Genomic DNA, 25,899 nt, shown 5'->3' on the forward strand with positions numbered 1-25,899 from the left:
TAGCAGCGGCAGCAGCAGCACATCGCTTGTAAGGAACAATGACCAAAATCAAACTCTGGTGATTGTTCTCTGTACTTCATGCCCTCTTCCCTTGCACTAAGATGCCAATAGAGAAAGCAAGGTAAAATAAAACAAGCGGAAAAAACCCCATAAAAGCTATTTTTAAAATAATCATTATTTGAGATTTTTATGGATGGTGATCTCTCTCACATTCACAGATATCAAAATCATATCCGTCCTTCTAAACCAGCTTGAATGCCTCCCACGTGATGGCTTTCTCGATTATCCCAGCTGGAGAATAAACATCTTCTCTTGGAATACTTAGAACTATTTATTACACATTATCTCATGTGAGCATTAATCATATGCAAATCTTATCTTTTCTAGTAGACAGTAAAGATGATATATTTCTCATTATTTTTGATATGTCATAGAGAGCTTGGGGCCATGATAAATTTAAAATGATAAAATTATATTTTTATAAAGATTTTAAATCAATAAATATATATTTTTTAACCAAATAATGGCACAGGGGATGATAGCAATCTATAGTATGGTATCTGTGGTTGGGCTGTTAACAAGGACACTTTTTTAAGGTTCACTTAAAAAAAAAATATGTTCAACCTTCTATTTTTAGTTTTGTTTTTGGCCGGGCCATGCAGCTTGTGGGATTTTAGTTCCCCAAGCAAAGGTGGATCCCATGGCCCCTGCAGTGAAGGTATGGAGCTGTAACCACTGAACCACCAGGGAAGTCCCAACAAGGACCTTCAAATGCCTCAACATGTGTTACTTAATACTTTGAGGCATGGGCCTGTATAACAGTGATTAAAAGGCTGGTTTAGGTAAAGAGCTAAGCCAGTGAGCTGGTCCAGTCGGCCGTGTGGCAGCCACACTTCAATGCTGTATTGCTGTCCTAGGCATCCCACCCCTTTGGAGTAATTCATCTTTCTTTCAGAAATACGACCATAAAACTTGAGCAACAATTAAGCTGTGGTGTGAAAAATATCCATCAAACTCAGGTTGATTTGGTGGGAAAGTGATTTGAGAAGAAAACCAAACAGCTGTAGCACCATTATGTATTTAGACTTCAGTGATATCTGAAAGTCTTGGTGTATCCCTCAGAATGCCAAATCACTTCTGTATTTTCTATGTGGAAAATACTGCATCCATGGACTAATGAAGACAAGGTCAAGTATCAAAATAATCTTTGACCCAAAAGAAACTTAATACCAGAAATCTCAGGGCCTCAAGTTCAATTAGGCCAATGCCCTCTCTTCCCACCACCGGAATTCCCTCCAAGTCCTGTCAAGCATCATGTCAAGTCATGACATGATGCATCAGAGAACTATCTATGGGGACCCATTGGAAGAGGATGGTTTGATCACTGACACTGAACTGTAGCTTTTCTAGAGGCACCAATGAAACAGTAATTACTGTATTGAAAGAAAGTGGCCTATTCAACAGAATTTTTACAAACACACCACTTGCTCACACCTGTATAAACCATTCTGGATACAAATATGCATTGTAGGATATTATTCTTGGACCATACTATTCTCTCAAAGCAGCTTCCTTAAGTTTTGCAGGAAAAGTTTTGAGGTCTATTAGGAAAACATGTGAAACATTCGACATATTCATTTGCTTTTAAAATAACAAAATGTTAAGTTAGTTCAAATAATGCACTCTTATTCCAAAGCACATCTTCCCGACCAGCATGCTAGGTGGCCGTTGAAGTATATTAGAATTCCTTGCAAAAAGGGAGGAAAACTCTACTAGTAGAAAAAGATGATATCCTGCCAGGAATTACACATTACACTTCTCTGGACTGGCATTTGGAACTTTTGGTCAGAAAGGATTCAGGGTCATGCAAAGACAATAGCTTCCACACTGGCAAGTCCTAGACAGTGTTCATAGAAACAGACATTGCGTCTTGCTTAATTCGAAAAGCAACTGTGGTCTGTAATGTCAAAGGATGACACTTGAGTCCTTCATTCCTAAAGATGGAAGTGTATTATGAGGAACTATCTGAATTCTGACTAGTATTGTAGGTGATGTTAATGAAAACAACACATCTCCGTGGGTGTATGTGTAAGATTTTATACTCAACAAAGCACTTCTATCCTTAAAAGATGTTTTTGTGTTTTCAAATAGGTATAAACAGTGAAAGAAATGTAAATTGTTTATTATGGTCATTAAATCATTTATGCACTATGACCACAGTGGTGTGTGTGTGCTAATTTACTTCAGTTGTGTCTGACTCTTTGTGACAATGTGGATTGTAGCCCGCCAGGCTCCTCTGTCCATGGGACTTCCCAGGCAAGAATACTGGAGTGGACTGACCTGCCCTTGGCCAGGGGATCTTCCCCACCCAGGAAGCGAACCCATGTCTCCTAGGTCTCCTGTGTTGCTCGGCAGGTTCTTTACCACTAGCACCATCTGGGAAGCCCAACCACAGTGATGTTCCTGGGCAATTCTGTAAAATTACCCTATTAATCTCACTCTAAAATAAGAACTGAATAAACTATATGCTTTCCAATTGACAATCTCCAGTTCTTGGGCATTGCATTTGGTTTATAAAATGCCTCTTGTGAAAAATCCTCCTTTCTGAACTTTGGTGACATAAAAAAGTAGATGCATTTAAGTGGTATGACATGGGCCAATTTTAAAATCTCTTAATTTTCCATACCAAGGAATGAAATACTGTGGGCTGGTAAAAGGGCTTCCATTTTCTACTCGGTTATTATTTTGGTTACTGATTTTATTTTCTCTTGTCACCTCAATTTCAACTGATTTCTCCCCTTATTCTTAGAAATTAACAAAACTGTATTTTTTAGTATACTTTAACTATTCTCTATATAGAAACTAAAAGAAATTAATATTTTAAAGTCATATTAACTCCATCCTCTAAGCACAGGTGTGAAGCGATGTGGGAATGAAGACGAACGCACAGAACTATGAGCCCCTAAGTTGAAATCATAAAAATTCAAAAGGTCTTAAAATTAGAAAAAGTAAGCTCTGATCCATTTTCCTTAATGTATTGAAATTAAAAGCCACTGTTACTACTGAAGATTTTAGAAAACAGACCTACATAGATATTTCAATGACTGTGGATACTAGCTTTGTAATAATTATCACACATTAAGTAACTATAAATACTGTTTTATTAAAGGAGTGATACACATTTTGAGCCTGAGTATTCACATCAAGGCCAAATATATATGATTCTGAGGTGGGGTTAGAAAAGTAAGTCTACAGCTTCGGATTGTGAAAGAAGTCTTATTTTGGCTCAGATCACAATGTGAATGAATGAGTCAGAGGTGTTTTGAGAGATGTTTGACCTCATAAGCTCATAAAGACTCAAAAACTGAGTTCTGTGTTCTATACTATGTCTTCTATACCAGCGGTTCTCAAAGTGTGGCTCGGGGACCTCCGAGGGTCTCCTAGATCCTTGCAGGGAGGCTGTGAAGTCAAGACTATTTTCATAATAACATTAAAACACTGTTTGCCCTTTATGCTCTCATTATCTCATGAGTGTACAGTGGCATTTTCTAAGGGCTACCTGACATGTGAAGATATAGTTTCTCTGACAGCTAATAGAACCATAAATTTGTGTATTTTTGTGTTTAAAATGTTTCTCGATTTCTACTATGGAAAATATCGATATATAATGTGAGTGGGCACAGTCGCTAAGTCGTGTTGGACCATTTGCGGCCCCATGGACTGTAGCCCACCAGGCTCCTCTGTCCATGGAATTCTCCAGGCAAGAAGACTGGAGTGGGTTGCCATTTCCTACTCCTGGGGGTCTTCCTGACCCAGGGATCGAACCCACTTCTCCTGCACCCTCTGCACTGGCAGGTGGATTCTTTACCACTAGCGCCAGTTGGGAAGCCCCTCAGTATACAGTAACCCATGTAAATCAAAGTGCTTTGTGGTCTTCAATAATTTTTAAGTGTCAAGGCATCCTGCTATCAAAGAGGTAGAGAACTCCTGGTCTATACACTAATAGAAAGACAGTACAGTGTACAGGCCATGAAACTCCAAAATACACTATGAAAGAAACCTGAAGTCCAGAGAATGTTTTAATTGCTTACTTTTGTCTGCTAGCCAGTGTGCCACATGTCACCACTGCCAGAGTGTGGGGTTGTTTTAATGAAAGACACTGAAGTGACCAACAGGTCAGTAGTAGTGTTGTTGTTAAGTTATTAAGTCATATCCCACTCTTTGTAACCCCATGGACTGTAGCCGCCAGGCTCCTCTGTCCATGGGATTTCCCAGGCAAGAAAACTGAAGTGGGTTGCCATTTCCTTCTCCAGGGGGATCTTCCCGACAAGGGATCAAACTCCCATCTCTGGCTTGGCAGGCAGATTCTTTTACCACTGAGCCACCTGGGAAGCCCACTCAGTTAGGGTTAGGGTTATCATTAGAAGCTACAAAAGTGAACTTGTTGCAAACTTTCCCCCAAGAACACTAGCAGGAAGCCAGTCTCTATAGAATCTCTACAACTTTGGTTTTAAACTATTAGGAATTCTGCTTCACAGTTTACATATTAATTAACAGCATCATTAGGCGTATGGGCCATATCCTTTAAAATCTTAACACAAAGGACTTCCATACATACTGCAGTAAGAATATTAGGTTTTCCAATAGAAATGTAGGTTATTTTAATGAAATGCACTTTTAAATAATGGTCTAACTTGGTCTATCTTCTGTATTCAATGCACAAACACATGACAGAGTAGAATTCTTTATTTTGAAGTGATGAAAAGGGCTATAGCAACTTTAAATTTGGTGCACTGACTCTCATAACAACTAAATGACATCACCCGTTCTTTCATATATTTTTTATCTTACGTCTTTATTTGCTATGTGTTCACTGATAGGATAAAAACTGAGATGTTATTAATAAACTATAAATTCCTTATTTTTATACAAAATTAACATAAATATGGCTTCCCTACAGCCCAAGGAACTCGAAAGCTGCCCTGGGGTCCACAGTGTGCGATGGGAGATGAAGAAGTGGGTGGGGCTTTGGGTCCCTTAGTCCTACCTCAACCATGTCAACCACATCAGACCCTCTTCTGGTTATTTAGGGAATTTGATACCAAAGGAAAAAACATCATCCTTACCCTGCTGCTGCTGCTGCTAAGTCGCTTCAGTCGTGTCCAACTCTGTGCGACCCCATAGATGGCAACCCATCAGGCTCCACCGTCCCTGGGATTCTCCAGGCAAAAACACTGGAGCGGGTTGCCATTTCCTTCTCCAGTGCATGTCTAAATAACTTTACGGTTAATAATAATCCTCACAATAATGAAATAACTGGATTCTAATTCATTCTTCTCCAAAGGCACCAACAAGATTTAATTTAAAAAAAGTATTACTCTTATCTCATTCCATCTGAAAAATGAGGCTATATATTAGACCCATTTTTTCAGATGAAGTAAGAAGAAAAAACATTTATTTTCCTTATAATAAGTGACATTTCTGGGTTAGGATCCAGGTCTCTGACTGATACCAGCCTATTGTTAAGAATAATCAAATTGACCAAACATTTCTATTCTATTTTAGAGTTTATACCCCATATTCAGAGCTTTTATTTCATTTTACCTAACAACAGCCCTGTGAATGTTACATCTGTCTATCATTTCTTCACATCCGAGGTTCAGAAACATCATGGACAAGCACAAGGTCACACATTTTGCAACATTCAAAGCTGACATCTTTGGGTGCCAAAATTTGTACCCAAAGGCTGCCACTAAATAATAATGATTCCATCCCATTAAGCAGAAAAACATATTGGACAAGAGTATAGCTTCTTTCCTCTCTTCCCTTCTCCCTTCCAATTTTAAGCCCCTCAGGACAACAATAACCTGACATCCAGCCAGCTTGAAGCCCAGTGGGAACAGAACATGAATAAAACAGGGTTTGGGAGGATGGGCTCTGACGAATGAGGTGAGTGATCCCACAGTCCAATAAACCTGACCCTGCAGTCTATCACACTGGGTCAGAAGGTCCAATTATAGGTCTGTTCTAGTTCTTTTTATGATTGACAGCAGCCAGAGGCAAAATGACTTTGGTGTCTGTTAATCCAGCCTCTAATTTTCCCTTTGCCCCAATCCATACAAAGCATCATGGTGGCCCAGGGTGAGTGATACGGTGTATCCAGACTTAAAATGCCCTTGTTTCCTATAAGTAGAGCGACCGAGTTCAATGCCAGGCCTCCCCATGGGGACATTACCTGCAGCTCTGTTTGGAAGAAAAACTTCTGTGGACATTGTGTGCAGTCGTAGATCTTGTCTTCTTGTCCATGGGCAGAGAAAATATGCTGCTGCAACTTGTTTGCTTGAACAAACACTGAAATGATAAAAGGAGAGTGAACTTGGGGTTATTTTCATTCCAAAATGCCCTCCATCAATGGCTCCCTGTGAACAGCGGCAGAGGAATGGACTGAATGGAGTGCCTTCTGGGTGTGACCACTGCCAGGGTCCAGGGGAGAGCAACGTCACACATGCTTAGGGTTGGGTCTCTGGCTTTTGTTAAGATGCACTCTACCAAGCACCTAATTCAACACAAACAGCTCCAAAGTAAAGGTTTATCGTGGCCCTGCTCCCCATAAATCTTTTAAAATGAAAATTGTCAAATGCACAGCACTGTCTGAACAGAAATGACTCTTATTTCTCAGCAACCCACAGGTTACAAAATCATAGATGCCAAAACCCAGTTTATGGTATTTGCCTAAAGTTACAGCTAGCAAACAGTTCTCTATTTAAATGTGTTAATGCTAAAAATGATATCCCACAGCTACTCTGGGGCACTGTCTATAAATGTGAAACAGAACGGCAGGTAAATTCTCTTTGGATACTTTAAGATCAACTCAGCCTACACATGGAATGCAAGGGTTTCAATAATATAAACATGTTCAATTTTAATGACTACAAAACAAGGCCCTAAGACTGTGTAACAGTTTACCTAGGAGACATACTATTAATAATTAAATTGTATATGCCAGAGGCAGTGTTTGGGTTGGGAGAACTGACTTCTGATGGATGCCTGGCGTACTGTGACCTAAAAAAGTTTACATCTACAATATTAATCTGTATAGGCAGGGAAAGGACTTATTAAAGACGCTGGCATTTGACTTTGACTCTATTCTAATCATTAAAATTATTCTAATTACCAGCCAATATAAAATATTAGAATATTGTTCTTGTGAGTCATACATTTTAATCATATTTCTCATTACTTTAAACATTGCTCAGATTTCTTCTTGCACTTAACATGCTTTATATTGGAAGAGGGGTTTTTTTTTGTGTTTGTTTTAAATTACTTCAAGATACACTAAACAATTTAGGTCTGTCAGTTCAGGAAAGCAGACTGTTCATGATTAATGCATTTTTGTATTTTACCTACATCAACCCAAAGAAATGGGGTTTTGATACTGATTTGCAATGAATCTCCATCTAACGTAGCACATTTTACGAGGTTCCCGGCCATAACATGAAAGGGCTATTTTATTAGGGGTCTTAATCATGAAGAGATCTATGACCAGTCCTCCTTAGGAAGACTTACTATGAACTTTTATAAAGAAGTCAGACTCCTGATGCATTGTATCTTTAGACAAATACTACGTTATAGTAAAAACATTATATATATATATATATATGCTGCTGCTGCTAAGTCTCTTCAGTCGTGTCCAACTCTGTGTGACCCCATAGATGGCAGCCCACCAGGTTCCACCGTCCCTGGGATTCTCCAGGCAAGAACACTGGAGTGGGTTGCCATTTCCTTCTCCAATGCATGAAAGGGAAAAGTGAAAGTGAAGTCACCAAGTCGTGTCCAACTCTCAGCGACCCCATGGACTGCAGCCTACCAGGCTCCTCTGTCAATGGGATTTTCCAGGCAAGAGTACTGCAGTGGGGTGCCATTGCCTTCTCCAAGATATATATATATTTTTTAATAATAAGTTGGAGGAATCAAAAAATAGTTCCAAAAGAAGGAGTGGCCGAATGGGATGCAACTACTGAATGAAGGAGCCTCATAGGCAAATGGTAAAGACAGAACCACCAACACAGTCTGGAAGTATTTAATTGGAACGCGGCCTCTCGCTTTTGATTTAATCACAGGACAGAAATCTACAGGCTGAATGCAGTGAACGTTAATAATCAATGCTTTGGAATTTTGCTCCACAAACCAAGAAGGCAGTTTTAAGAGAAGGATATGTTTTTGTTTTGTTTTGCTTTTCCTGACAAATAAGAAGGGCACATAGCCTTGAGGGGTTTGAACAATGAGTCCAAGACACAGGCAAAACGATCACAAAGGATTTTCCAAAATAACTTTGTCACTGTTACAGGAGCAACAGAAACATGTGTGATCATATTCAACCCCTATGGGCTTCAAATTACAGTTTCTGATTTACTTTTTTTTTTTTTTTGCTGCTGCTGCTTCTGCTGAAAACTGTAATGTTACAGCATCTCATTAAAGTTTTTTCTTAAAAGTGTCAACATAATTTTGTTGTTCAGTCGCTAAGTCATGTCTGACTCTTTGCAACCTTGTGGACTGCAGCCCACCAGACTCCTCTGTCCTCCACTATCTCTCCGACTTTGCTCAAACTGATATTCACAGGAAATAAGACCTCATCTAACCTGTTTTTTAGTTCAAAGAATTGGAGGAGGGCTCTAATAATGACTTTAAATTTCATTATGGGGAAATGTTATAAAATTCTCTGTGTTTAAATAACAGACATGTGTTGACAACACGGCTGTACTTTTAGTCTCACGTCTTGCTACGAAAAAGCTCCCTTTGTCTCGCTAACCTTTTAACGTCGAGGGGAGAAAAGTGAACAAAACATGGATGCCATTTCAGACACGGAAGAGTGCAAACTTCTGGGAGAACTTAAAATGCCATTTGTTCATCCTGACAGTTAACCTTCCTGACCGTCTGAGCCTTTAAAGTAGGCAGCAATCAATAGTGCTAATCAGCAGAAATCAAACATCTTCTCCCTAAATTGAACAGCAGTCAGATCTGTAAAAGGCCACAGCAGTGGGAAGTAGGCCTCGGTAGGAAAGACGTGATGTGGCCACGAACCTCTCCCGAGTTTTCCAGAATCATCTTCCTACCTGTAAAGCAGACGGGACACTTGAAGGTACCGCCCATCCCTTCGAAGCTGTGCTCGATCAGGTGGCACTGGAGCTTGGCGGGGGAGTCGAAGGTTTGGCTGCAAAGTTTGCACTCGTGGTTCAGCCCTTCATCTGTCAAGGAAAGCACGTGAGCAGAAAAGTTGACACCCATCACATCTTTGACAGACTAGTGAGTTACCTATAACTCCGTATGTTAAACTCTTTCCACCAAAAATCAATGATTAGTAGTATATATGGGTTCTGGTTAATTTCACATTATTTATAAATTTGTATCAATTGAAAACATTTCTGGAATTTAAAATCAAACAATAGTCACAAGGCAGGTTTTATCTCATGGCGGTGTGTGTTAAGCTTTGAAAGTATAATTGGTAAGTCAGTAATGAGGCATCTCCTTTCCTCTATTAAGATTTTATATATGTTCAGTTGCTTAGTTGTGTCTGACTCTTTGTGACCCCAGGGACTGTAGCCCACCGGGCTTCTCTGTCCATGGGGATTCTCCAGGCAAGAGTACTGGAGTGGGTTGCCATTTCCTTCTCCAATCAAGATTTTATAGGCTGTGTCTTTCCAAAGTTCTAAAACAAAGGGCCCAAAGAAGAATGAACTACTTCCCCAGGCTTATCTTCTGGTTTATCAAGAAGGTTCTAGAGCTTTCTATTACTAACCATACTTTTTTTTTAGTGGTTTCCCATTGACACAGATTTTTCTACTTCTAAGATTTTCTGGCAATTTTGAAATATTATTAATGCTCACAGTATTTTATATGTGTTATTTTGCCAAATGCACGCCTATCCTCCATATCTTCTGAGTGCACTGTTCCCTTTATTTTACAAGACAGTCTCAATTTTAACCCCCAGATCTAGACTGCCTGTATTTCTCCAAAGGCACTTTGATGAGCTCCAGGCTCACTTTTGACTAGTCCTGGAGTTTTCTTTGATAGCTTAGAAACAAGATGGTAGAAAAATATTTCAATGTAATAACAATTATTATATAAAATGAAAAGTTTGTGTTGTAAATAGAAAACATCATTTGTATGTTTTTTTCATCAAAATGTTTATGAAATTATGCATTTAAGGATTATTCTAACTTGTTTCAATTTTCAGTTATAAGAAATGAAAACCAGTAGCATGAGAATGAACAACCCATTGCTTTGGTGCCTACTGTGTTCCAGACACTATTGTTCTAAGACTGAATTCACTGAGTTTAACAACAACAACTACTCTTATTCCCCTTTTAGAGATGAGAAAAATGATGCACAGAGAGTTGAACTGACTTTGCTCTGAGTCACAGGACCAGTTCTTGGTGGAACCAGAACTTAAACGTAGGCAGCCTGGCCTCATGGTCCATGATTTTAGCAGATAGACTATGTCAGAAACCAATTACTCCCAAGACTCTCATCAAGAAAAGTAAGGGCTAAGTGGCTTCAGTTTAACCTGAAATGGTATCAAGTTATACTTTTATCTTCTCTTATTTGCAGTGATTAGAAATGCTACTAAGGAATATCTGCGTCAGACAGTCTAGGTCAAGGGAACGAAAAATACATTCCCACAGTAGGGGTAATGAGTCTACACTCCAAAGTTGCTTCCTTTGAGTCAACACAAGAGGCATGCAGCAATCCTTCACCAGTTGATATTACTGGCAACATAAAGGTCCAATTACAAAGTGAATTATTATTAGCTAACTAGGAGTAAAATCGCTCTATTTGTATTCCTAATCTTTCTTCTCACACAAGTATGAGTCTTTAGAAGCAGAGGATTGGAATTTGTAAAAAGAGAAGCAAAGCACTAATTAAGCCACCCAGTACTGTCTACATTTCACAGGAGATAAAAACCTACTCTGTATTTGGGTGGCACAGTAAATTCCTTGATTATAATTATGTAAGAAGGAGTTTAATTGTGCATACTGACATGACAAGGGGTTATACAAAAAGCTTTAGGGATTATATAAGATCAAGGGTTTTTCATCTGTTCCCTTCTCTCTTTTTTAAAATCCTAAAGGCACCAAAAATTTTCTACATTTTGGATATTTAGAAATATAAGAAACACTGTTTATGGTAGAGAATTGGGTCAGTAAGTTAACCATCAGAAATGCTTGCCAAATTTAAATGTTTTCTATTTCCTCAACGCTGTATACCTTTCTTGTGATAGTAAGACAGTAACTAAGAGTTCTAATTTCATCCTAAAGTTATGTGTTTTGCACAAGAACCAAGATGTGGTCTGTGAGTCTGAGGAAGTATACACATTTGTTCCAGAATTCTTGAACTTGCAACATTTGTTGAGGAAACTATATAGGCCGGGAGCTTTTCAGGTGGTGCAAGTGATAAAGAAGCTGCTTGCCACTGCAGCAGACGTAGGAGAGGAGGGTTTGATCCCTGCGTCGGGAAGATCCCCTGGAGCAGGAAGTGGCAACTCACTCCAGTATTTTTGCTTGGAGAATCCCATGGACAGAGGAGCCTGGGGGCTACAGTCCCCAGGGTCACAAAGAGTCGGACACGACTGAAGGGACTTAGCATGCACATGTATGTAGGCCTGATGAGTTTTCTTGGGAATAAGGATTGACGGTTGCTGCTGCTGCTGCTAAATTGCTTCAGTCGTGTCCGACTCTGTGCAACCCCATAGATGGCAGCCCGCCAGGCTCCCCCATCTCTGGGATTCTCCAGGCAAGAACACTGGAGTGGGTTGCCATTTCCTTTTCCAGTGCATGAAAGTGAAAAGTGAAAGTGAAGTCGCTCAGTTGTGTCCGACTCTTAACGACCCCATGGACTGCAGCCCACCAGGCTCCTCCATCCATGGGATTTTCCAGGCAAGAGTACTGGAGTGGGGTGCCATTGCCTTCTCCAAATGATTGACTGTTATAGGAACATAATGTAAATTATGCAAGTGAGGGTGATCTTCAATGTGATGTTATCTTTCAGGACTAGGAGTATTTTGTTTAGCAAAATAATATAAGGAAAAATAAATAAGATAGTATAAGGAAAATGTCCTCATCAATTTTTATTTATTTCCCATTCTAAGAACAGAGAAGTTTGGTCACAAAATGTTAAATAATCAAAATTGAGTCCAGTGAATTCACAAAAAGGTGACACGTGCTCATAAAGTATTCATGCATTATTAGTGCAGATTTCCTTTTCATGAATTTCATGCTTTGAGAGGGCACTTATAGCAATGATAATGACAACAGCATCCAGCATTTTCAGAACTCTTTATAGTTTAACAGCACATTATAATATTAAAAAAAAATGTTGGAAGTTCTATCTGCCTTTTATTTTGAAGTTACCTAGAGGTCTTTTCCAACAAATAACTTGTCCTAGTTATTTGAGGAGGAGAGAAAATATATCTGAATGATTACACAGCAAATGACAAGCAGAAGCCAGGATGCTCCGATTTAGACATCAGACATGCCCACCCATTTATCCTGCTGTTGTTAACGTCTCTGCTCATTCCCATGTTCAGACTTACTTTTCATCACAGGGTCAAACGATGCTGACTGAGGGAAAGAGAGGGGAACTCAAAACATTTGCATAACTGGCTACCATAATTCATTCCGTACTTTTAAAAGCTGAAGTAGGGAGAGAGAGGGCAATGGGCAACTAACTAAACTTATTTATAATAAGAATTGCAGAAGTTTACACTTAGTCTCTGTTGCACTCTGCTATCATTTTGCACGTGCACAGTGTGGCTAAGGGCAGTGTCAGTTTTCAAAGAATTTCGAAAACACTCTTAGTCCTGGGGGATCAACCTGAGCTAAGCTCTGTTTCTGTTCAAAACGGAGCTTCCCTCCTTCCTTCTTCCTGTCTGGTAGGTCCTTAAGAACAGTACAGAGGAACCATGAAGTGAAGTAAAGTGAAGTTGCTCAGTCGCGACCGACTCTTTGCGATCCCATGGACTGTAGCCTACAAGGCTTCTCTGTCCATGGAATTTTCCAGGCAAGAGTACTGAAGTGAGTTGCCATTTCCTTCTCCAGGGGATCTTCCCGACCCAGGGATCGAACCCAAGTCTCCCGCGTTGCAGGCAGACGCTTTACCATCTGAGCCACCGTAGGCATGCCCCAGAGGAACCATGCTTTGGTTTCCATTAAAAGTCCATGCTCATGAGGGGGCGCCATCCGCACCTCCAACTTCAGGTCAGTTTAAGTCTTAGAGTCTCACCTTGTTTCCTAAAGATGACAAAAGCTTAAAAAATTCAATTGGGGTAACCATTTCTGCTCTCGGGAAAGGTAGCAGCTGACAGTAATTGGATAATACAGTCTGACTCATTTATTAAAAAGAGATTCTGAGTCAGCTGATTTAATAACCATTACAATATTCCATTAAGAACATAACAGGCTAGAACAGCCCTATATTTTTATTAAGAGTGATAGGGGGCATCTATGGAAGAAACTTCAGGATTTTTCTTCCTCTTTTTTTTTGCTTATCTATAGTCTTCAGATTTTCTATAATAAGCATAATTTACCTTTCTAGGTTACTTTGAAAATTAAAGAATAAAAACACTATCTTTTCTATGTGCATGCTCTGTCGCTTCAGTGGTATCTGACTCTTTTCTATGGACCGTAGTCTACCGAGCTCCTCTGTCCATGGGATTCTCCAGGCAAAAATACTGGAGTAGGTTGCCGTGCCCCTCTCCAGGGGATCTTCCCAACCCAGGGGACTGAACTCACATCTCTTACGTCTGCTGCATTGGCAAGTTGGTTCTTTACCACTAGTGCCACCTGGGAAGCCCAATCTCTTCTACACCTTACTAATAAAGATTGATTACAACCCTGAAATTTTAAATGCCAAAAAGACAGAAAATGAGCGATATTATGAAGTATAGAAAAACTCCAACTCTGAACATTAGACTGAGAAGTATTCCAACCAAATACACGTGATAGCACAAACAAGCACATGTAAAGAGAGAGAGAAACATCACTGTGCATATTATCAACTGAATGAAAAGAATATGGAGCTTTCAATAAAAAACCCATACCTTTTCAGAACAAACAGAAAACGCCCCTCTCTCGTATCCCGGTGCAAAGGAGCATGCATACCACCAGTACTGTGGATCTGATGTCAGAAAAGGCAAGTGTGAAGCTCTTACCACTGAGAACGTGTTGGCAGCCAGCAACTGCCTGTGCCGGTCAACCGCTTTAAAGCCTGATCAAAGATGGTTTGGGTATAACTGAGAAATCATTTCACATGTATATAAAGTTCAGCTCAAATAATTATTTCCATTTGTTAATCTCCGTTTAAATGTGAACATAAATGTAAACAGGAATCAAGTCTACACAGAAGAGACTGATTCTAATGTAAATATTTACTCCAGTATTAAAAGTTGCAAAGGAAAGAATCTGAATACATAATTGCAATGCAACCTCACTGGCTTTAGTAGGGAACGGGATAATCATTTACTATAATCATGTGCCCCAAGAACAAAATCTGTTCCTCTAAGGCCAGTTCAAAGGGGAATGATAATTTCCCTCTCTCCAGTTTATAAAACCTGGACAAACACAACTATTAATCAGCCAGTTTTGTAACAGAAAAAAACAAGAGCTATCATTCAGGCACAACCCAGGTTATAAACTCCAACACGGCAATTGTTAGCGGAATACAAGATACTGACATTTCAATACAAGCTTTCAACAAGAGAAGCCCTTTAAGCAGCCTCCAGACTGTGTGTCCCATGTTTATACTCCTTTTCCTTCAATAAAAACAAAAATCTAGAGCAGCTACAAGCAAATGTTCAGTGGTTGACTTACATGCAGCTGTTATCCCAGGAATCACTGGGGGACCCCTAATATCGTCTGATCAACACTGCAGCCATTACTGAGGACCAATTTGTAACGGTTTATAAGTAGAACTCCTTCTCCTGTCTACCCTGGAGACTGGCCAGAAGGGTCCTCCAGCCTCTTTCACTGCATAAATCTACAGGCTAAAGTCCAAAGCGAGAAACCCCTCCTGGTACCTCATCACGTGGCATGGGGCCATCCTTGAAAAGCTCTGATCTGAGTGAGAGTAAACTCTGCCCTTGGAATCCAAACAGAGGAATCAAACGCCCTGCAGTTGCAATTTTTCCAGTTCGACTGTGTATACCACCACATCCTTCTCTATATTTTTAAATCCAAGAAAACTCTGCCCTAAACCAGTTCCCAACCCCCAACCCTTATACTTTGGCTTCTCCTCTTCCCTGAGTTAATTTCCGAGCACACATTTATAAGCTAGGGGTCTGAGGAGTAACAAAGAAAAGCCACACGTGACAAAACTCACCCCTCGGCTACGCTGGCTCACCCTAGGAACCAGGAGTGGAAAAATAGGCTGACTGTACTGTAATTTGCCATGTACACAGCCATCACATCTTTCTAGGCCCACAGTGCTCAGGCCACTGTAATTTGTTGTGTTATATACAGTACATATTTCACAACAGTAACACAAACACACTGAGTGCTAATCTGGCAATGGGGAATATTACTCAGCCCTCAAGGTCGGCCACTAGATCAGTCATCACGCCCCCAGAGTAAGGCAGCAGTTGAGAGTACTGAATATAATATGAACCCTTTCTTTACCCTGGCCTTCCCTGGTGACTCAGATGATAAAGAATCTGCCTGCAAGGCAGGTGACCCAGGTTCTGTCCCTGGGTTGGGAAGATCCCGTGGAGAAGGGCATGGCAACCCACTCCAGCATTTTTGCCTGGGAAATCCCATGGACAGGAGAGCCTGGTGGGCTACAGTCCATGGAGTCGCAGAGTCGGACACAGCTGAGCAACTAATTCTTAACACTTGCCTTACCCTAGTTAAAAAGTTCTACCCTATTCTTTTGAGCAATTCAACATGAAAATGAATGCTGCCTGAAGATTGTCACAGCAATTTCTTGGATTTTTCTCAATGGTAGTATGAGAATGTCTGGCTTGCATTTCTATGCCACATAAGAGAGGAATATGCGATACAAACAAGAGACTCCCATTAAGGCAGGAAGGGCACTGGGAATCCTGAGAGTAATTGAGTTATTTGAGTAATCGGGTACCTCGGCTTTGACTATCCATACACAAAATGCCTAACCCTTAAGTACATCAAGAAAAGCAAAATGATGAACATCCTTTGTGTCTCAGTGAGAATCATTTTCCCCAAGATCATATGTCTTTATTTATTTTGGCTATGCTGTGCAGCATGAGGGATCTTAATTCCTCGACCAGGGATCGAACTGGTGCTCCCTGCGTTGGGAACGTGGAGTCTTAACCACTGGACTGCTAGGGAAGTCCCTCAGCTAGAGTCTTATTTCAAGGACACCCACAAGGTGCAGGCCTGCTCTGAACTCATTTACTACCTGCTTTTGGCCAACAGTGTAAGGCTGTGATGGCTTTGGACTTTATAAGCAAAGCCACTGATACTGACACTGTTATTTCCTGTCTTGAGCTTCTCATTATCAGCAGGGCTGGAGCAGGAAATGATTCAACTGGGGTCGGCTGCATTGTACCCAGCAGATTTTAAAGAGCCCAGGGGCTGCCTCGAGCCCCATAAACATCAGCAGCTTGGAAACTAGCAGGAGGTCCAGGTGGGATGGGATGGGAGAGGTAGGCAGTGGGATTTCAGATGCTCTGAGAGGCAATATCGTCCAATTCCTTGGCTATTATTATCGGTTGTGGGTAGCAGTTATTAGAATATTCTCATGTAAGAGAAAACCCTGGAATGCTGTTCAAACAGTAAACAATAAAACAAACAGTACACTAAAAAGGTGGCTTCCCTTCAGCTGTGGGGACTCGGCAGCGACATTTTGGCCCAAGTTTGGGATCAGGGCGAAGCACACAGACTAAACATACCTTTCTGACCCGATTTTACCCGCAGGTCTGCTTCCCTTTCTTTACTTCTCTATTCTAAACATGGGCCCTGCAGCCGAAGGCCCAGAGTGTGTATTACACAGTGCCAGCAAGTAGCTTTAAAGGCAAAGATTTGGGGCTCAAATGTTTTTATTAAAAAAACAGAAGACAAACATCAGTTTTGGGTAAGGCACTGATAAAATCACTTTGAGCTCCTCCTCACCCTACTCCCCGAACAAAAGACACTCTAAACTAAGGAAAAAAGAAAGAGGACGTACTTCTTAGTAACAATACTGTTAGCTCTGAAAAAGCAAGAGTGAAGATGGGGTGGGAATGAGGATGGAGACCCACTAAATCTGAAATAAAATCTCTAGACTCACTAAATCTCTAGTTCTGCTTAGAAACTAGGGCTGCTTTAAAAATTATTAATTTATATAAAGCTTTGACTTTACTGTATGTCATCATGTTCCACTGAAAGGGGTCCGGTTTATTTGAACAGGCCATTTCCCCCTTATTTGTGTTCACTTGAAAGTAACCTTTTCTCTTTTACAAAGTTTTCACCCGATCATTAGTGCGCTTCTGCTCTCTCAGTTCAGTTCCATGGCTCAGTCCTGTCCCTCTTTGCGACCCCGTGGGCGGCAACACTCCAGGCTTCTTGCTCTCTACCTTGACAGAAAAGTTTCTGGGCATACAAGATAGTTTAAAAACATTCACTTCTGCATCACATAATAATTAGACATACAATGGTGACTCAGTGGTAAAGAATCCACCTGCCAGTGCAGGAGACAGGGGTTCGATCCCTGGGCCGGGAATATCCCGTGAAGTAGGAAATGGCAACCCACTCTAGTATTCTTGCCTAGGAAATTCCATGGACAAAGGAGCCTGGGAGGCTATTGTCCATGGGGTTGCAAAGAGTTAGCCACTAAAACAACAACAAAATGATTGGAAATGGCATGCTCCCAATTTCTCAATTCAGTAATATACTTCACCTCTTGCCTCTCCTATTAAAGAGAGGCAGGTGCCAACCCCAGACATCTTAGTACCAAGAGAGTGCCAAGAACTTTGGGGTTATTCATCAATTCATGCTACAAGGCAAGTTTCAGGAGGGCAAGGGCACTGTCTGTTTTGTATTAATGTTTGCCAAATGCCTAGAATAGTGCAAGGCTCAAAGTTGAGACTCAATGAATATTTATTGACTCTATGGCAAATATATACTTAGCTGCTCCGACATCTAATTTCACCTGAACAAAATGGAGAGACTAACAGCAAAACAATGTTCATTAATCAATTGAGTTTTAAAAGTTTGCTCTTTTCCCTCATACATTAAAAGCCTTTGCAATGTGACACATTGAGGCTAGCCAAATTCACCTTATGTTGCTTGCCTTCGTTATTTTTTGAAATAAGATTAAAACGTTCTGGCAAATAAAGCATTAACAAAATAACTATCTTATTTGCCAACTTATGTCTGGCAGGAAACTGATGAATCAAACTTATCCCTTATTTCAAGAAGGAAAATGCTATTCTGCATTCAATATTTCTGAAATACCAAAAAAGAGAACCGTGTGATAGAAGGGATAATTACCTTCTATTTGTCTCAAGTCACCAAGGAGTCTCTACAGCAGACATCCATGACCCCACAGTTCATGTTTTAAGCAATTTTTATTACTAGTTATGTATTTTTATATTACAAAGCTCTATTCTTTCAACTCACTGGTTAAATCAGATATATGCATTTATTACCTTCTTTGCTTGAAATTTCTCTTGTTTGATATGAAATACCTACTGTTAATGCCCTCACATCTGGGACTCACTGGGAGAAGTACAGGTATATCTACCTTCAAGCACTGTACAAAAAAATTAAATTGGTAAAGTCGAAAAAGGACAGTTCATGCAGCATGGACTAAGTGTAACCTGCTTTAAAGTTAAATCTGCCAGGAAGGCATCTTGGAGCGGTGAGATGGTACAACTGTCAATATGAATCCCACATGGCAGAGGGCCAGCCCTGCCCCAGACACAGTCCCCATCAGGTGTGTTTCTGTGCTGAGTTGATGGCAAGGGGCTTCTTTTTTTTAAGATCTTCTTGGCATAAGGCCACTTGTTCTCTGAAGGAGAAAGTCTTTCCAACACCGAAAACCTGTCTATTCTTGCTCGAAGGGATAGGTTGCTATTGTTGATGATTTAAAAACAAAACAAACAGAAATCTCCAAATCAAATCAAAGAAAGAAGTTCACCAGCTTCAGTAAGTATTACAGATTCCAACAAGCATGGGGGTTTTTAGTGCCAACAGGTTTAAGACAAGAAACTAGCCAGGAAACTCCTCTGGTGGTCCAGTGATTAAGACTCAGTGCCCTCAGTGCAGGGGACATGGGTTCATTCCCCGGTCAGGGAACTAAGCTCCCATATGCCACATGGCATGGCCTAAAAATAAATAAAAAAAAATAAAACTAACTATAGAAATGCCATGAAAAAGGATAATAAAGACAGAAAATGCAAGTAGATACTTGAATAAACATTAAAAAAAAAAAAAAGAAAAAGAAATTAGCCAGGCAATTCCAAAGCAAATTATCTTTCCAAGAAACATACTTTTGATGACTTATGGAAAAGATGACATCTTTATTCCTCAACCATGGTGTTTAGAAACAGGATTCAACACCAAAGCTCAAGTCAAATCTAATGGGGCATGAGGGTCTAAATGGGGCCAGAATCCCTCAGATTTTCAAAGGCACGAACCCCCTCTGACTGTCTGTGGCTGTGCTAAGGAAGTCTGCAATGCAAAGATTGCAGTACTGCTCGTTATTTGCAAATGATTCACATTTTTATTGTTCTATTGGTGTGACCTTAGAAACATGGCCTTGAAAAATTAAAAAAAAAAAAAAAGATAATGGCGCCGTAAACGCTATAAGAGTTCTAAAAACAGTTTGTTGGAAATGTGCTGTGAAACCTGAATTCTTCTAATCAGACGATGCCACCCCTTAGAGAAAATTTCCTGTGCATTATTAAAGTGATATACTGTACTACTAGTTAGAGCTCCATAACCTTTAAATTGCCCAGTTGTAATTAAGGCCACTAGTTTTATTTAGGAAGGTTCAAGGAGGCTCCATTTAAGTTGGCTTAACTAGTGTGAATTTAATGTCATGCTGCCAGAAGGCAGAGGAGCTCGCTGGCCTGGCTGTTCTGTGGCATATGTGGCTGTGGGGTCATGAATTCTAAATTAAGCCCAGATTTAAAGAACCTACAGATACCGGAAGTAGCTGGGGGTGTGCAAGTAAGCATGCCCATGTTTGCCTGTACACATCATTCATTCATTCATTCCATGGGCAGCTCCTCATTTGGGAATCTAAACACATCTAATTACTTATAGTGAAGGAGAAGGGGGTTAAAGTTACTGTTAAAGGCATAGTGATCACTTTGATTGCAAGGTGAGGCCTAAGCCCATGGCCAATCTGCATTAACGATTTTAAACAAAATAGTTTATTTACTTGCAAATCTGTAGGAAATCGCAATCCACTCCAGTATTCTTGCCTGGAAAATCCCCTGGACAGAGAAGCCTGGCAGGCCACAGTCCATGGGGTCGCCAAGAATCAGACCTGACTGATGGCACACACACGGTCCTGCTATTGTCTACTATGAGATGATAGCTCTCTAAAAAATGGATTTTCTTTTCAAATAGCTAAAAAAAATTATATAGTAGATCAACTATACATCAATCAACAACGATCAAGTGATAAAAAATAAAACGTGCATATAACAAAGTTGTAAAGGCAGGAATGTTATTCACATTATGAAAGAAATTTGAAGAAGGAAAACGGACAGTTGGGTATATGCGGAGGAAATAAAGTGAAGTATTTGGACAGGCCATTCAGCGGAGCGCTGGAAATAATAGATGAACTTCACGGAAAGGGCAGCATATCCAGGACTGAAAACAAAAGATAAGAGAGAATGGAGGTCCTCAGTACAGAGACGAGGGGAGCCAAAGGGTAGCAGCGGAAAGAAAACACCTAAGGACTTGACCTATGTTCAAAATTCTACTGGATGTGAGCTCGAAAACATTCATCTCTGGATAGAATGCTGGCAATTTTCTGTGGCTCCAGTGGCAATAATGATAAATGAATTTCTTTACAGCCAAGTGGCTCAAACAGCCAACTTCGTTACCACTATATAATTAATAACAATAAGCAATTAAAGAGAACAGCGGGCTACAACTATAAGGTGTCAAAATATATTAGCAAAGGAAAAACAAAACTGCGACACGCTTAAAGAAAAATAAATGTACAGGGTATGAATCTATGTACAGTTTCTTCTTCAATGCTGTTTTAGATAAAGCTTTTCATGCCTGAAGAAAAATAGAGGATGGCATAAAACTACTATAAGGTGATTAACATCCCTCCAAAAGCAAATAATACTCCCAGTGCTCACAGAAATCAGAAAAGTGATATGGAAACATGATTGTGAAGGCACAGGAGAGCTGGCTGACCCCAGTTTGGCGTTTTCCTTTTCCTAAGAAATATTCTAATAAATACCTCCCCAAACTATATTTGTTGACTCATGTGTTTTCAAAGATCCCAGAACATTGTGTTTTTGTTTTTTTTTCATGTAAAATCGAGAAGCAATAAACTAGGGATGTGTAGGCAAAAGGACCGAGTGAATGTATGCGTGTATGCTAAGTTGCTTCACTTGTGTCTGAGTCTTTGCGACCCCATGGACTGTAGCCCACCAAGCTCCCCTGTCCATGGGATTTTCCAGGCAAGAATACTGGAGTGGGTTGCCATATCCTCCTCCAGGGGATCTTCCCCACCCAGTGATCGAACCCACATCTCTTAACGACTTCTGCACTGGCAGGCGGGTTCTTTACCACTCGTGCTACCTGGGAAGCCCTGGTTGAATGTATTTATTTGGCTAAATGCTGGAATGTTTGCTAGAGGTTAGAAGGGGCTTTGGAGACAATGGGCTTGTTGAAAAGATGAAAAAGTTGAGACTAGAGATATTAACTAACACGTCCACCCAGGCAAAGCATTTTGTTCATGGCCAACCAGAATCCAGAGTTCCTGAATCCAATATTAAGTTCTTTGGTTCTTTAAGCTCAGATTTCAAGTCGCTGGGCGTGTGCTTGTACACATCCCCAAGTCTGCCTACGCATATCATTCATTCACTCATTATACTGGCGGCTTCCTCATTCGGGAATCTAAATAGCTCAATTATTTATAGTGTGAGGAGAAGGGGGTTAAAGTTGCTCTTAAAGGCACAGTGATCACATTCATTGAAATGTGGGGCATAAGGCCATGCCCATAAAACTACACTGGCCTATCAAGCCCTCATTTAAGTTTCTTCCCTCTTAAGTACAACAATTTCAGTATCAATTATGCAAAGCAAAAGTTATTGTCTCTCTAGGTCTCTTGCCGATGCTGCTGCTAAGTCGCTTCGGTCGTGTCCGACTCTGTGCGACCCCATAGACGGCCTCCTACCAGGCTCCTCTGTCCCTGGGATTCTCCAGGCAAGAACACTGGAGTGGGTTGCCATTTCCTTCTCCAATGCATGAAAGTGAAAAGTGAAAGTGAAAGTGAAGTCGCTCAGCCGTGTCCGACTTTTAGGGACCTCATGGACTGCAGCCTACCAGGCTCCTCCGTCCATGGGATTTTCCAGGTGGAGTGGGGGTGCCATTGCCTTACGTGCCAAGAATTATTTATACTTCCAGGCCACCTGGTCCTCCTTTTGTCCCTGATAAGAAAAAGTCTGAATTTATTCCACATACTCCCCGATTTCCTAATCCAACTACCTACCTATGATTAAGGGTCTGCTCCCCTTGTGACAGCACCCCTCTCCGCTCTGGAAAGCAGAGCCTTAGCTGGCTTGCAGTGCCTCTTGGTAGTGGAAAATTGAGTTCCCATATCTCATGATTCTGCAGAAGTGCTAGGAACACCATCCTTGGTAAAGCATGTTGGGCTGAGCTGTCAAATCTGAAAGGAACACCCATGATTACACAACTTACAGCGGTGAAGGCATCCATGGCCGAATGCAGATGCTTCTCCCCAGTGGCCATCGCCCATTGATTTGGTTAACTGTCACCTGAAACCCTTGGAGCCTGGGCTTGAGACTTTACAGAACTATCATTATTCAGAAACAAAGACTGATTCCTTGGTTCTATCCTGCCTGTAGCTAATCATACTTCAAGTCCCTGAGTCATTCCCCGATGTACTAAGTGGAATATTTGGGAAGAAAATGGGACTCCATGCATATCTTAAGTGTGTGGCTTCAGTTCAGTTCAGTTCAGTCGCTCAGTCGTGTCTGACTCTGCGACCCCATGAATCGCAGCATGCCAGGCCTCCCTGTCCATCACCAACTCCTGGAGTTCACTCAGACTCACGTCCATCGAGTCTGTGATGCCATCCAGCCATCTCATCCTCTTTCGTCCCCTTCTCCTCCTCCCCCCAATCCCTCCCAGCATCAGAGTCTTTTCCAATGAGTCAACACTTCACATGAGGTGGCCAAAGTACTGGAGTTTCAGTTTCAGCTTTAGCATCATTCCCTCCAAAGAAATCCTAGGGCTGATCTCCTTCAGAATGGACTGGTTGGATCTCCTTGCAGTCCAAGGGACTCTCAAGAGTCTTCTCCAACACCACAGTTCAAAAGCATCAATTCTTTGGCACTCAGCCTTCTTCACAGTCCAACTCTCACATCCATGCATCACCACTGGAAAAACCATAGCCTTGACTAGATGGACCTTAGTTGGCAAAGTAATGTCTCTGCTTTTGAATCTGCTATCTAGGTTGGTCATAACTTTTCTTCCAAGGAGTAAGCATCTTTTAATTCATGGCTGCAGTCACCATCTGCAGTGATTTTGGAGCCCCCCAAAATAAAGTCTGACACTGTTTCCACTGTTTCCCCATCTATTTCCCATGAAGTGATGGGACTGGATGCCATGATCTTCATTTTCTGAATGTTGAGCTTTAGGCCAACTTTTTCAGTCTCTACTCTCACTTTCATCAAGAGGCTTACTATTAATAAATAAGGCAATGTCGTGCTTCCGCATGGAAAAATAAGAGCTCACTATGTTCCTCGCCTACATTTCTCTCTTGGGCATTGGTCTGGATACACCAGCACATCTAGACACTATATGCTGAAGCCAAGATGTTACCGGCATACCAATGAATCATATTCATTCCTAGTTCCTTCTGTCTGTTTCCTATCAGTCAAGAGCAGCAGTAGTGAGAGCTACTATCTACTGAGATGGGAAAAAAGTAGGAAGAGAGGGAATGGGGTTGGGGGGAGAGGAAGGAAGGAAAGAAGGAAGAAAGATGGAGGATTCATGTTGTAACAAAAATTTCTGCCTTATTTCTACTCAGCTTGGAAGTACAGTGAAGAAGCAGATATTCCTAGGTGTTTTGCTAGGTCAAAAACCAAAGCTGAAGACTATGAAATGGATCTAACAAAAACCATGGATTAGTTAATAAGAGTCTCTGTTAAATGAAGAATGAGACATAATAATTAATGACAGCTCTTTCTCAGATAGCAATTCCTTATATTACATTCTGCAAAGCTATTAAATATTTCTAAGACTATAATGCCAAATTATAAAGATGCTTTGGGCACCATAAATTTTTAATCCCCTATCTTTATGACAATTTTTCTAAGACCTGAACCAGCTAATTGAGGATCCATACTAAAAATGTAAATACTGTATACTCTGTCGATATAAAGAAGGGTGATAATTTCCTAACACAAACGGACATCTATTGAAAAAAGTCACTAAAATACCTATCAACAGCTTGAAGCATTTTATATATTTAAAAGCTTTTTTCTGCCCCCTGTATGATGTGATGTAGTCAACACAGAATTACAATGCTGTCTTAAACAATCTAAGTAGAAATCTGAAACCCCAAATTATAAAACTAACATCCTTTCTGAAAGCAAATCAAATTTAGCTCACTTGTCAATATCAGTGTCAGTGAAGGAAAAAGTAAAAGTCCAGGATAAAAGGTGACCCATGGTAATATCTGGGCCTCCTTCTCTTCCTTTGCTTCTGAAAATCAACAGCAATATTTTGTTTCTTAAAGACAGAGATTAGCATGAGGGTTTTTATATTTGAGAATCTGGAGAAAAGTAAATACAGTGTATCATTTTATAGGAGAGTAACTGTTGGGGAAGATAGAGGCGAACAGTCTGATATGAATCAGCAATGAACAAAGTCCTCCTTTGTCTGAATATTGGAGGGAAGACAGTTCCAAAATTAAAATGAGAGTAGGTAAATAATAGATTAGTCTTTTGTGAACGTGCAAAAACGAATAAAGTGAAGTCACTATTTTTGCATTTTCAACCCATCACGATAACTGACCATGCATAGATACTTAAACATTTAGAGAAAAATGTCCAGTTAACAAAGTAAATTTTCTTCCCTGGAATGGGAAGACAAGCATCCTTCATTAAATATTCCAAAACGTTAAAAATAAAATAAAACCTCAGAGAATTAGATGTAACTAAGACTATCCCATTACCCTTACAAGTGAGCATGTGATCAATGGGGAAGCTGTAAATGGCATGTCGGCCAGATGAGTCCATTCTGAGCCTTCTTACTCCACCTAATGCACCCACAAGCAAGTGGATCCCCTTCAAAAGGGAACAGCATGAGAAAGGAGAATTCTGTGCATCTCTTTAGATCTGTACCTCTAGGATCTGAGCACCTCTCTTTTGAAATGAATATTAGAAAGTCTGCTTTAAAATGATAACAGCAGGAAAATTCCAAATCAAAGTAGTCACTGTGGCCTTAACTCACCCGATTAGGTCTACATATTACCTCATCTGCTGCAAAAGATCATACTTTGTGCTCAGGCCAACATGACTTTTTAAGTGCAAGAAGCTGAATGAAGTGTCTGTACAATTCAAACCCAGTTCCCCCAGCCCTCACCTTTTTTGGACACCCCCAGAAGAAGGAGGGCTTCCCTGGTGGCTCAGCTGGTAAAGAATCAGTCTGCAATGCAGGAGACCTGGGT

General features: G+C 40.6%; 1 protein-coding gene across 2 annotated transcripts in view; it reads right to left on the reverse strand.

Annotated features, from left to right (window-relative positions):
* ZNF521 (zinc finger protein 521) overlaps positions 1-25,899 on the reverse strand; it is a 313,802-nt gene that overhangs the window by 23,459 nt on the left and 264,444 nt on the right. For both annotated transcript variants that reach the window (XM_040264762.1, XM_040264761.1), the window contains exons 5-6: positions 9,114-9,245; positions 6,236-6,351 (exon numbers count right to left, since the gene is read on the reverse strand). In XM_040264762.1, coding sequence (XP_040120696.1) covers positions 6,236-6,351; positions 9,114-9,245 — 248 coding nt within the window. The remainder of the gene's footprint in view (positions 1-6,235; positions 6,352-9,113; positions 9,246-25,899) is intronic.

The sequence above is a fragment of the Oryx dammah genome, unplaced genomic scaffold, assembly GCF_014754425.2.
Source record: "Oryx dammah isolate SB20612 unplaced genomic scaffold, SCBI_Odam_1.1 HiC_scaffold_22, whole genome shotgun sequence".
Taxonomy (NCBI): domain Eukaryota; kingdom Metazoa; phylum Chordata; class Mammalia; order Artiodactyla; family Bovidae; genus Oryx; species Oryx dammah.